Here is a 12,204-nt window from a genome sequence, read left to right as displayed (position 1 = left end):
GATGCCCTGCAATAAAAAGCTCAGCCAAAGCACTTTCATTTCAGTGGAATCAGTAATACATCTCTGTTGTGAACTATTCATAAAGTCAAACTCTCTTCTCTTTACTGCAGTAGGTCAAACCCTGTATCTCAGCTCAGTTCCAGCTGTTACAAAGATTTACCCACAGTCATTCATTTCAAGGGTCATATTTCTTTGTGGAAAGAATAAAACACATATGGAAAGAGCAGCTCTGAGCGTGGCACTGGCACTGGCTCAGTGCTTACCTGAGCTCAAATGCTCCAGTTATATCCAGGCTGTGGCCTTAATGAGCAAGAAGCGTAACAGTGTCAGGCCTGACCTGCTGAGCAAGCTGCCCACAGCTAAAGTGAAGGTGATGAGTTAGGAGAGAACCTTCCTGTGTAGCACAGAAATTCAGCTTCAGAATGGGATTGCCAAGGAATTTTGAAAGAGAGAGGGATGCAACTCATATAGGAAGCAAACACTTCACCAAGGGTTGAATGGAGACTCCTCCCTTCATCAATCCCTCACCTGTGCCTACACCTCATATTTCAGGAAGAAGTCTTAATTCACAGAATAACAGAATAAGCTGAGCTGGAAGGGACCCACAAGAATCATTGAGTCTGGCTCCTGGCCCTGCACAGGACCATTCCCAAGAATGTTGTCCAAACGCTTCTTGAGCTCTTTCAGACTTGGTGCTGCGACCACTTCCCCAAGGAGCCTGCTCCTATTAGTAGGAAATGGCCAGGAGCCAGAAAAGGCCACAGTCACAGAACAGAGTGAGGATTTCTTCCCCATCCTAAGCAGTGTATGATCTTCTTGTGCCACAGAACTGGGAGATTTATAGCAGAGATGAGTCCCTCTGACCTTGGGACACACTGTTCCCCATTATCTCATTTGGTCTTATATTTTGTGCAGAACTGATGTGCATTTTGGAGGAAGTTAAAGAGCAAAACAGAAGGCTTGGAGTTCCTGAATGTTTCTACTGTCAGAGCAGTCCAGTCACCCCCGGGAAAAAAAAAGAGAGAAAGCAGGATAATGACAGTGGGGAGGCCATCTCTTGTCCCAGTGCTGACTTCTGCTTCCACAGCTGCATTCAGAACTTCATTACTGGATGCCGGCAGCTTTGAATTGATAAATACAGATGAAGACACATCCTACCCTAAAAACTGTGCACAGAACAATGGGAACATGATGCACACACATATGAGTCTCTGATTCCTTTGAGCCTGGGAATAGGCTGAAACCAGAAAAGCAACAGCAATGCTGTTGGAAAAGCACTGGTGCCTTCCCTCTTCCCATTGCACTGGTTTGTATCAGACACCAGAGTTCTGGGCTGGGAGCCCAATGAGGAAGGAATGTCCTGCTTGTGTGAGCAGGCGGGTGACAGTGACATGCAGATACTCCTTACGTGACTCCTGATGCACTTTCATCTCCTTGCTTAGATGAGAAAAATGTGACAAGGCCTCTTGTACTTGAGCACCCTTCCTGAGCTGATGGTGCTGTCCTCCCACACAGGAGTTTATTGTCACCCCATTGCCAGGTCTGGGCTCATTAGTGTGGCCTGGGGTTTCAATAATAATTTTGTAAGAACAATCCCAATCCAGTGCAGCCTGGAAGAGACTGAGGGGACACCTAACTGTGGCCTGCAGCTTCCTCATGATGGGTAGTGAAGGGGCAGGTATCAATCTCTCCTTTCTGGTGACCAGTGACATGACCCAAGGGAACAAAGTGGTATTAGGGGAGCTTTAGGTCAAATATCAGGAAAAGGTTCTTCACCCAGAGGGTGGCTGGGCACTGGAACAAGCTCTCCAGGAAAGTGGTCACAATACTAAGCCAGACAGAGTTCAGGGATCATTTGGACAATGCTCTCAGGCACATGGTGTGACTCTTGGGGTGTTCTGTGCAGGGACAGGAGTTGGACTCAATGGCCCTTGTGGGTCCCTTCCAGCTCAGGAGATTTGTGATTCTGTGACTGTGCTCATCCCCTTCTATACTACAGCTAAGTGCTTCAAGGACTCCTTCATGAGTCAGGTAATTGAGGTTCAATCACATGCTCCACCAGAGGCAGTTGTCCTGCTGCCTCTCTGGAGTGGGACTGCCCAGTTGGATGATCCATCTCTGTTCTTGGGATGCTTCCCTATAGAGGGGGAGTTGATGTCCACATCACGCTGCCACATGCCTGACTCTCTGGAAAAAAAGGCCAAGGTCATGGCCATGTTTGTATGGGCCTGACAGACAGACATGGTCTGAGCGTGCCTTCTAGACAGACACCAGCTACTCAGCCCTGCCAGGACATGTGTCCAGCAGAAACCCCCTCGGTGTCTGTGAGTCTGTAACGCCAGCTTCTGAGACAGCTGTGACAGCTAAACAGGCCTTCTAAGGATCTGAATTCCAGATTTACACTGACCTAAGCTGGAGTCCCTTAACTCCCATTGCTTCTGCTCAACCATCTGTAAAAGGATGGATGGTTCTAAAAATATTTTCCTGTGAGACGCTCTCCAAGTAAATCCTGGTCAGTGTTTGGAAACCCAGGGCAGTAAATCCACAGAACTGCCTGCAGATGGAAATGCTGCTGTTTAGCCACATTTTTTGCAGGAAAAAATGTGGCAGCATGGCAACAGAAACCACAATGATCAGTGTCTTTAAAATCAGAGGTCATGGTTTTGAAAAAGTGACCACTAAACAGTCGTGGATAGAAGCTGTTGCCTGGCTAGCCTGGTTAAACTGAAATTTCATTATTTAGGCTTTTGAAAAAAGCTTTTTGGGGTCACAAACAATCTTTATAAATTAGTATAATCAGCACCAAAAATATTTAATCTCATTAATATAGAAATATAAAGACCCTAATAGGCAGCAGTATTACCTTCTTACAATTGTGAAAGACCTCATGGGAACATGGAGCAAACAAGAAGCAATCACATCTTAGGGATGTATTAATGAAAAAACACAAAGAGCAGAAAGCCAAGAAAAGTTTGTTATATTTTGACTTTCTGAATATTCTGCCTCAAAAAGCATTAAGTCTGACATCATGGTGCATGGCTCAGCACCCTGCCAAAAGATGTGGTGTTGTTAATGGCTGCACTGTCCCAAAAGAACCAGGAGAGGGCTCTGAAATCAGTCTACCAAGGGTTACTAATTAATGTTTTATCAATCTGCTGACCCCTGGTTCAGACTGCACTTTGAAGTGGAGGCAGAGAGAGAAGAGAGGGGAGAAAACTCTCTGGAGAGTGTCTATTCAGAGAACTGAAGAATTCCAGTTACAGGTAACTAAGCTTTTTTTTCCATCATAAATTGAGCCTTCACAGATCCCTGTTCCTGGAAGAAACCTGTGATCAGTCACTCAAAATGATCACAGGACAACCTCAAGGTTCATTGGCATAGCAAGAAGGGGCAAAACTTATGAGAAGCAGGACAGGACATTCTGAGAAGAGTCACTTTACCACAGTGAGCTTGTTCAGGCTTGTTAGGCTTAGCTAACAACTTCTGCCATAAGGGCAGAAACAAGGGCACCAAAATCACCTTGGCCATAGATACTGAATAATCATGTTATTGTAGATGCTGACAGTGGAAGAAGCCCATGAGATGACTTCTATCCCTGAACCACACAGATTCATCTGCTGCAACACTCTTGAAACCCCAAATCTGTACCAAGGAAGATTTGTTTTGAACTTCAACTTGTGCAAAGGGGACCCTCAGGCAGTGAACAGCCTGTGGAGAATGTGAAACTGTCCCTTACTGCAGAGATCTCACCAGGCAGAAGGGTGCTGGGGGCAGCTTGCTGCAATGAAGGCAGCAGTCCTGAGCTACTCCTGACTTCCCATGTCACGAAGAGCTAGGATACTCTGCACAGCACAGAAGCCAGATGCTTCTCATCCTTCCTGCTTGCAGAAGACCAAGCCAAAGAGCTAATTACCAACCAGCAGTGGATTCTGGCTCCCTCCATGTTCAACACTGTGCCTTGTGCCACTTTGCACTGTGCTTAGTCTGCAGTCCATCACAGGTATCTCTGTGAGGGACAAGATCTCAGCTATGAATGTGTCAGCAGCTTGCACCAAGCTCCTTCAGACACTCAGAAAACAGCCTTTTGCTTAGAAAAAGTCTCATTAGTAAATCACTACTTCCCCTTGCTTTGAGTACTGCTCAGAGCTGTGGGGAGTTACGGATCGCTGTAGGTTCTGGTGAAGCACAAGGTCAGACCAACCCAGCCCTTTGACACATGCATGTAACTCTACTTCTGTGTGTAAAAGGCATGTACAACTTGGATCTCTACTCTTATGGTACACAAAGACTCTACACACCTGTGGCTGCTGGTCATTCCAAAAAGGATTCAATGCTGGCACCACTTGGCACATGCCATGGGAGACAAATGGTAGCAGAGCAGTTTGTACTGTTCCTCTCTTTCTAAAGCCTTTTCATGGAGACCTCGAAGACCCAGCACTACTTTGAGACCTTGCTTTGGATTTCTTGACATAGATTTGCTCAATTTCTAACCCTACACTTACATAAATGCAGAGTTTTCACAGTGTAATTACTTTCAAATATAATAAGATATTTTAGGGTCATATAAGATCTGACATCAGCAAAGTCAGAAACACAGCCCTCAATTTTTTGGTTATGTTCAAACAGCAACCTTCAAGACAATTGAAGAGACCACAATCTTGGCTGGTTGAAATTAAAGAAAACCAATGAACCTCCCTCTCACCATTAATTGCAGCATCCTTCACAAGTTTTTATGAATTGGTTGTTGTACTAGCTGGCTAATTTGGAGCTTCTTATGTGATGTCAGCAGAGCTCAGAGCAAAAGCTTATCTACCAAAATCTAGCACTCAGCATTAGAATAATGTATTCACATCTGGGCACTCCAGTATCAGGCAGGTATTATCAAAGCTGAAAGTTTAAAAAGTAGGCGCAGTTTATGGTGGACAGAGCAAAGGCAAGGGAAAGAAAGTATCACATCCCTTCATGAGCAGGAGTATGAGAAGGTAGTAATCAAATGTGTGCTTCCTGATTGCCCCTTCTCAGACTGCCCCATACTTTTCCCTCTTCAACATTATTACTCTCCTTATGGAGGTCATAAACATACAACGGGGATAGATTTCAGGTCCACACTTCTAGTACTGTGTTAATTAGAGCCTCTTAACATTGCTATTCATCTCCACTGTTCAAATGCTAATAATAAAACTACTAAACCCATTCTGGAAAAGGGAAAGACAATAGGCAAAAACTTTGGGACTTAAACAAAATTACCAAATTTTAAAGGAAGCTCATTCCATATAACATAGGATAATGCCAGTAATTAATGAGAGATGTAAAAAGGTTTAACTCTGAAAGATAGAAAATTAAATAATTTGTTTCCTATGGGTATATAACGAGATAGTTACCAGGTTCCCATGAGAGAGATAAGCAGATATTAAAAGGTCTTTCCAATACCTGTAATGGCTAAGGGCAACAGCTAATTCAATAGATTCGATCAAAATCACCATTTCTTTCTTTGCTTCTGATTTATTACTTTGGCTGCAGTTAGTCATCACTCATTTTAGTTTGCTTTTCAGCAGTCATAAATTATGCCTCATAAATAAAAAGATACAATCAAGGAAATCTTATCAAGGAATCATCTACAGCCCTGGAGTATATTTTCCCCTGGTACTCACACTAATGTCTTTTTAAAGGATAGCTTGCCATGATTTTGAATATGTTGGAATCACAATTTACTGAGAAGGGTCTTGCAAGAGTGGCACTGTAAGTCTCTCAGTGGTAAATGTGGACCAACAAATCCAATTCTAATACTCTGTCATGGTCTGACACAGGAAAAGAATTTTCTCAAAAAGAAAAAGTCAATCCAGTTAAGGGTCAGGTTTAAATACTAACACTTAGGTTGACCAATTGAAAATAGACACACTTCTGAGAACACAGAGGGGTTAAAAGCAAAATTCCCAGAAAAACTTGCTCTCTTTAGTTCCAGTCATTGGAGAGTGCAGACCTCCCCTGCCCAGCCCGGGCTGGGTGGGGGAAGAGACCCATGTGGCCTGGGGAGGTAATCCAGGAGGTGAAGGATCAGGAACCGAGCTGGACCAGCTCCTGTGGACGGAAGGGTGGAGAACGTCTGAGATGTCTTTGTTCCACCCCCCAACCTAGAGGGAAAGAGATAAAGAGCCTGCAGACTCCCGGGAGTTTGCCATCAAAAGAAAAGGAAGAAGGGGGAGAAGATGCCCAGTGTGGGAGATGAGAAACAAAATCCTAGGCCAAAATTTCAACCCTCCGGGGAGTCCGGGAATTTTAACCCTTTCCTGGGAAATGAAGGCTTTGTGAAATATTACTCCTCCTCAATTTGAAGGAAAGAGAGACAGCCCAGGACCTCAGATGTCAGGGAAAGAAAGTTAGGGGAGATAATAGAGTGACTTTTGGCTAGACTCTTCTTTTTAGCCATAGACTAAACCAATCCTTCCTCCAAGAGAGACTGCATTTTAAAGAGATGCAATAGTAAGCCAAAAGACTCCTCCAGCAACTACCAGTTCAAAACTAAATAGAAAAATTTAAAAAGAGTGTGATAATACCCTCCATCTTCAGAAAAAAAGAGAAAACAATCTCTGTTCTTAAACCCTCAGCCCCAAGGGAAAATGGGAGGGACTGTAGTCCCAAAATAAGACACTAGACTGTTATTCCTGTTAATCCTTGACAAAGCATCCTTAAAAAAAGGCCTATAAACAGTCTCTGTCCATGCACAGTAGTTAGAGCACTGTAACATAGAGAGGAGAGTGTCACACTAGCTGGTGTGTCTGGGCAGTGCCATGTATAACATAGAAACACAAGAAGTAGCAGCTATGTTTCCTAGAAGTCTACAGTACAAAGGAAACTCCTCTCTCCCCTTATAGACTCAGTATTAATTATGTAAAAAAATAAAAACTTAATTAAAAGTCCAAATGTGTCTCACTGTGGTTTGTTAGAGTTAAGTAGTAGGAAGAAGAATGTTTTTAAAAGTTTTCATTTTCAATTTTGTCTATATTTTTTCCTTTCTTTTTTTTTCTTTTTACAGTAGTAGTAGTAGCTTAATGAAGTTTTTTTCCTTTTATTATTAAGCTTAACCCTGCTTTACTCTGTTCTCAATCACGTTTCACAGCATTCAATTAATAAGTTACATTTTCATAGGGGCACTAGCATTATGCCAGTGTCAAACCATGACATATTCATATTTAATTTAATGAAAAAAAAATCAAGGTTTTTTTGCATCAACACACTTGAATTTAAGATTGTATTGACAAGAGAAACACACTGCCTGAGGTGGGGCTTAATGAGCAAAATCATGTGGCTTCAAATTGCCCTTTTTGCTTCTACTAGGAGAAAGGAAGTATCTCATTCTGCAAAAGGATATATAGGGTAGGTATCATCATTGCATCAGTGAAACAACATAGTTATGTATGCTTTACTTTCCAGAAGCTGAGGTCAAGTGTGGTAGTCTAATGCAGATGTAGTATGAGAAATTCTGCTTAATTGGAAGCAGAAACCTCATATGAAAAAACAACCAAAATAGCAAGAAGGGAATGGGAGAAAGAACTACTTTTTTTTTTAAAATGTCACTGCTTTGCAGTGGATCTTTCTGTCAGAGAGATGGGAAGAAATTGGGAATTAAAAGAATGAAGAAGATCCAGATATGAGGGATATTGCAAACAGGTCACTGTTTCATCACTGGTCAACTAGAAAACTGGTTTTACCTCATTTTAAACTGCAGAAGTCACTGACCTGTTTGCCGGTAACTAATCAGCACAAGCTGGAGCTCAGCCAACAATGTGACAGAAGGCTGGTAAACCAAGTGTCCTTCCTGGCATTGGAAAGTGACCAAGAAGGCCAACATATTCTACTCCCCACGTAGGTGGTCCTTTCTTAGTCTTCATGACTTTGTACCCACTTTTTTTTTTTTTTTTAATCTCTCCAAAGTCAGAATATTATTTGTTTTCTCTTTGAGAGGACCCAATACATATTTACCCTGGTGTGTCCTGGGGTATTTCCTAGACCCATCAGTTGGCTGCAGTAACAAGAGGGTGAGAAGGATTCTCCACACACAGGAGGGATGCTGTGCCTCTTACAGTGGTCAGAGGCACACAGCCCCAGCACTGCAGACCCTGTCTTGGTGCATTGAATAGTCCTCTTGGAGAATAAACCTCTGCAGGGAGCCATAAACCTTTCTGAAGAGGGACAATTGTAATTTTCTGTCTTTTACATGCTCTGTGCCTGCCAAATAGAAATAAGGATGCGTCCTAAACCAGGAAGACATTAAGCCATTAATCTAAAGAAGCAGTTTTAAGAACACAATTAAGTGTAATTGTGGAGGAGTGATACTGCATTTGCATGGAAATCACACCATACTGTGACTGCTCTGCTTTGCACTAAGTGCCACAAGTCTCTGCTCAGAAGGGCCTTCCCTTAGCTGAGAAAAACAGGTTTGGCTCTATAGGCTGCTATATGGTAACATTGCACACCACTTCCAATGATTCCCAAGGAGGGCCTACACACTCTGTTTCAAAAATGTTCCAGGAAACAAAGGATTGCACTTGCAAACTCCTTTGGCCTCATGAGTGATGCTTGTTTAAACAAGGGGGATTTTCAGATCATGCAATAGTATATGGTTAATAGAGTTGGAGATACAAGACAGAATTCCAACAAATACCTAAAAGATGCTCTAGAAAATGCAAGTATCTCAATGTACAACTAGACCAACACAGGGAGTTTCAAAGATCTAAGTGTTTTGTAGTATGGAAATAGGCACTGTATGCCACTTGAAAACCCACTGCAAACTAGCAGGTGCTAATATGCTCATGCAGAACTGGCCCTTTCAAGTATAAATGTGCTTCCTTTAAGAACAGTGACCTGAGCATTTTGGGGGCATAATCACTTTTGTCAGCATGAGCTTCTAAACTCACATCATTGCTCTGGAAGTGCAACTTTTGCACCTGGTTTTATAAAACCTGATATTCAGCTGAAGTTTCCAGGAAAACAAACAAATTAAAAACCAACAAAACCCAATGAAAAAACTCCCAAGAAGCTCAGATTCAAAAGACCTGATTTCAGGTCCAAAGAAGCTATTAGAGCATTGAACTGAATCTCAATATCTCCAAAAAAGCTGGAGAGAGTCCCATCACAGCATTTTGATTTTATCTGCATTCTGCTGGAGGAAATTCAGTTGCATTTAAAGTTTTATGTCCAGCAAACAAGCCCCAAATACAGAGACAGGAGAATCAATATCCAGTTTAAGTGAAATATAAATCTGGGTTTCATCAGCATAATAGCAAAAGCCAAGCCCTATACTTATGAATAACTTGTCTCACAGGCAAGATATAAATTGTCAACAATGGAGAAACTCAGAATACATCCCAGAGGACTGCTGCAAGTGGACTTAAGCAGAAGGTAAATACATGCATTGAAAAACTTCTCATGGTGAAATAAATGGCCACTGGTGAAAAAAATCCCAAAAATTACTTAGAGTTCCAATCAAAATCTCAGCCTGGTTATGAAGCAGACTCAAGATAAAAAGCAAGTCTTGAATATAGCACAATAAAGCACAGGAATCCAATCAAAAGTTTTTTTTTTTCTTTTTTAATCTTTTACTGATAAGTCATTAAAGATGTTGGCTGAAAAAAGTCTCTATGGTACCCACTTCCCAAGGAACAGCTTCTGACTGAGATAATTAAAAGTTAGCCCAGCTGAGAACATCCCACAGCCAATATCTACAATGTCCAGCTTGGAGAGTTTTTCTTCATCTAAGAAAGCTTCCTTACAAGTATGGTTTGGATAGACAGCAATGCTTGCTGTCTACTCAGACCCATCTGCACTTGAATTCACATTCCCCACAGATCCTGCCTAAAGCAGCAAGGAAATCTGGTCTAACAATAGTTCTGCTGATACAGGCTATACAATCTCCATCCTTGCATGGAGATGGAGGATTTGATCCAAAGGATGGAGAACTTGATCCAAAACTCAGCTGGACACAGCGCTGAGAGCCTGGTCTATCTGGACCTGCCTCAAGCAGGGAGTTAGGCTGGATGCCTTCTGGATGTCCCTTCCAAACTGCATGACTTGATGAGTTTACTACACTTGTGTATGCAGCAGCTGGAGAGACTAATGCAATAAAACAAATGTTTAGGTTTAATTCTTCATGGTTTCTGGCTACTTAAAAGGAGAAAGCAATAGCAGTGGAGCAGAGTTACCAAAGAACCTGACCTATACAGTGTGCTTTCATTAAATTTGCAGATGACACCAAAGTAGAGGGATCAGTTGATGCTGAAGGACAGATCTGCTAGTCAGAAGGCCCTAGAGAATGGGAATTTCAGCAAGAGAGATGCAAAGTCCTGCTCCTGGGGAGGAATAAATACTTGCAGTTTCACATGGTCAGCATTACTGACCAACTAGGGAGCACCTCTGCTTCAAAGGACCTAAAGGTAGAAAGCTGAACACGAGCCAGGCAGCAAAGATGGCCAGCATCCTGAGCTGTTCCACAAGAGCACAGCCAGACAATTAAAGGAAGTGATTACCTGCCTTTATTTAGTGTGTATTTTGTTTTGGCCCCAAATAACAGAAAGATATTGATAAATTGGAATGAGCTTAGTGGAAGTCCATCACGGTAATCAGGGGTTTGGAAAAGTGCCTAGAAAGAGAACCTGTGGGACTTGGGATTGCTCAGCTTGGGGAAGAGATGGCTTTGGAGGGACTTGATTGCAGTTACCCAGCAGGCTAATGATGGGGGGAAGCCTGTTTCTTTACTATGGTATATGTTGGGAGGGGACAAGATAAAACAGGTGTAAGTTCAAGCAAAAAAGGTTCAGACTGAACATAACAAAAAAACTTTTTTGCAATGAGGACAGTCAGGTAGTGGAGTTGACTGTAAGGTTACATTCTTCTTACATACTTCTCTCAAGATAAAGTCCTGATAAAGGATGAAGCCCTGCAAAACCTCATCTGACCTCTTTACTGACCCCGCTTTGGGCAGAAAGTTGGGCTGGATGGCCTCTTGAGAGCCCTTCCAACCTGAATTATCTTGTGATCCTATAAAGCCAATGAGCCTGTGAAAGAAAGATTGCTCCGCCTTGCTCAAGAGGTAGATTGCACTGTTTCAGGTATATATTAAACAAAATGTGAACACCAACCATCAACAGCAAATTCACTTTTGAACCACCAAAAAAATGTGCTTGTCAGTCTAATGACTAATTTAAAGAGAAAACAGTCCCCCTGGATGTAAACTGCTCTGAGATCTAAAATTAACCTAAGATCTAAATTAAAAATTAATTCAGAAAAGATTGGGGGATGATGGAAAAAGAAAGAAAAAATAATGGGAAAAAAGCTACCTTTTCAAAACTAGAATTTACAATAACTGAGCCTTGCAGACACTCTGGAGGGTACACAGACATTTAACATATAAGATACACAGGCATCTACTACTAAGCTAAACAAATGCTGAATGAATATATTGCTTGTATGGAATTATTTTCAGCTTCTCAAGTCTTTAAAACACATTCACAATAATAATTCGGGTTTCACAATGCTATTAACATTAGAATAGAGATGTGTATGTTCATTGTAAGTGTAAAGTAAGGTTCTCAAAGTGTACTGAAATCATAACCAGAGCTGCTAAATAGCTTCAATTCCCACCTGATATTCGTACTCTGTGTAAGGCAGCAACTTGTCGTCTTTGAAGGAGGTTGAAGAACCATTGTAAACGAGCGAGAGGTCTAAATTTATGTGGGCTTGAGCTGCTCTCCTCCTGTAAAGTTCATAGTATAAAATCTTCCCGTTTGGCTGCTTCGGGCCGGCCCACAGGATGGAAGCAGTGGACTGGAAGCCGCCGGCTGTTTGTATTTCAATGAGAGGGGCCGGCTGCGCTGCCGGCGGTGCCTCCAGCGTCCGCGCCGGTGCCCACTCACTGGAGGCGCAGCCCAGCTCCGTGCAGGCCTGGAGCTGGACTTCGTACCTTGGGAACACAAAGCGGGAGCGAGGTGATTAAAGTGCTGCAGATACAAGTACAAACCGTACGTGAGAGCGGGTGGATTTCTTAATTTCTCCCGGTCTTCAGAATTTTTAATAGGCACGCAGTTTGCATGAACACAGGGGTTATGTGCTGCGCCTTGTGTAGCAAAGAGGAAGAACACTGTTTTCTGGATTTTTATTTGGGTGTGGTTTGGTTTTGTTCAGAGCACTTAACATCTGCAGGAGCCAAGT

The 12,204-nt window shown here is 42.4% G+C and overlaps 1 protein-coding gene across 1 annotated transcript in view; it reads right to left on the bottom strand.

The window, feature by feature from the left end:
* The window catches only part of USH2A (usherin), a 373,252-nt gene that overhangs the window by 17,968 nt on the left and 343,080 nt on the right, over positions 1-12,204 (bottom strand). Inside the window, exon 63 of the mRNA XM_031504249.2 lies at positions 11,638-11,956. Coding sequence (XP_031360109.2) covers positions 11,638-11,956 — 319 coding nt within the window. The remainder of the gene's footprint in view (positions 1-11,637; positions 11,957-12,204) is intronic.

The sequence above is a fragment of the Lonchura striata genome, chromosome 3 (genome assembly GCF_046129695.1).
Source record: "Lonchura striata isolate bLonStr1 chromosome 3, bLonStr1.mat, whole genome shotgun sequence".
Taxonomy (NCBI): domain Eukaryota; kingdom Metazoa; phylum Chordata; class Aves; order Passeriformes; family Estrildidae; genus Lonchura; species Lonchura striata.
The sequence above is the reverse complement of the archived record's forward strand: the minus strand, read 5'-3'. Positions and strand labels throughout refer to the sequence as shown.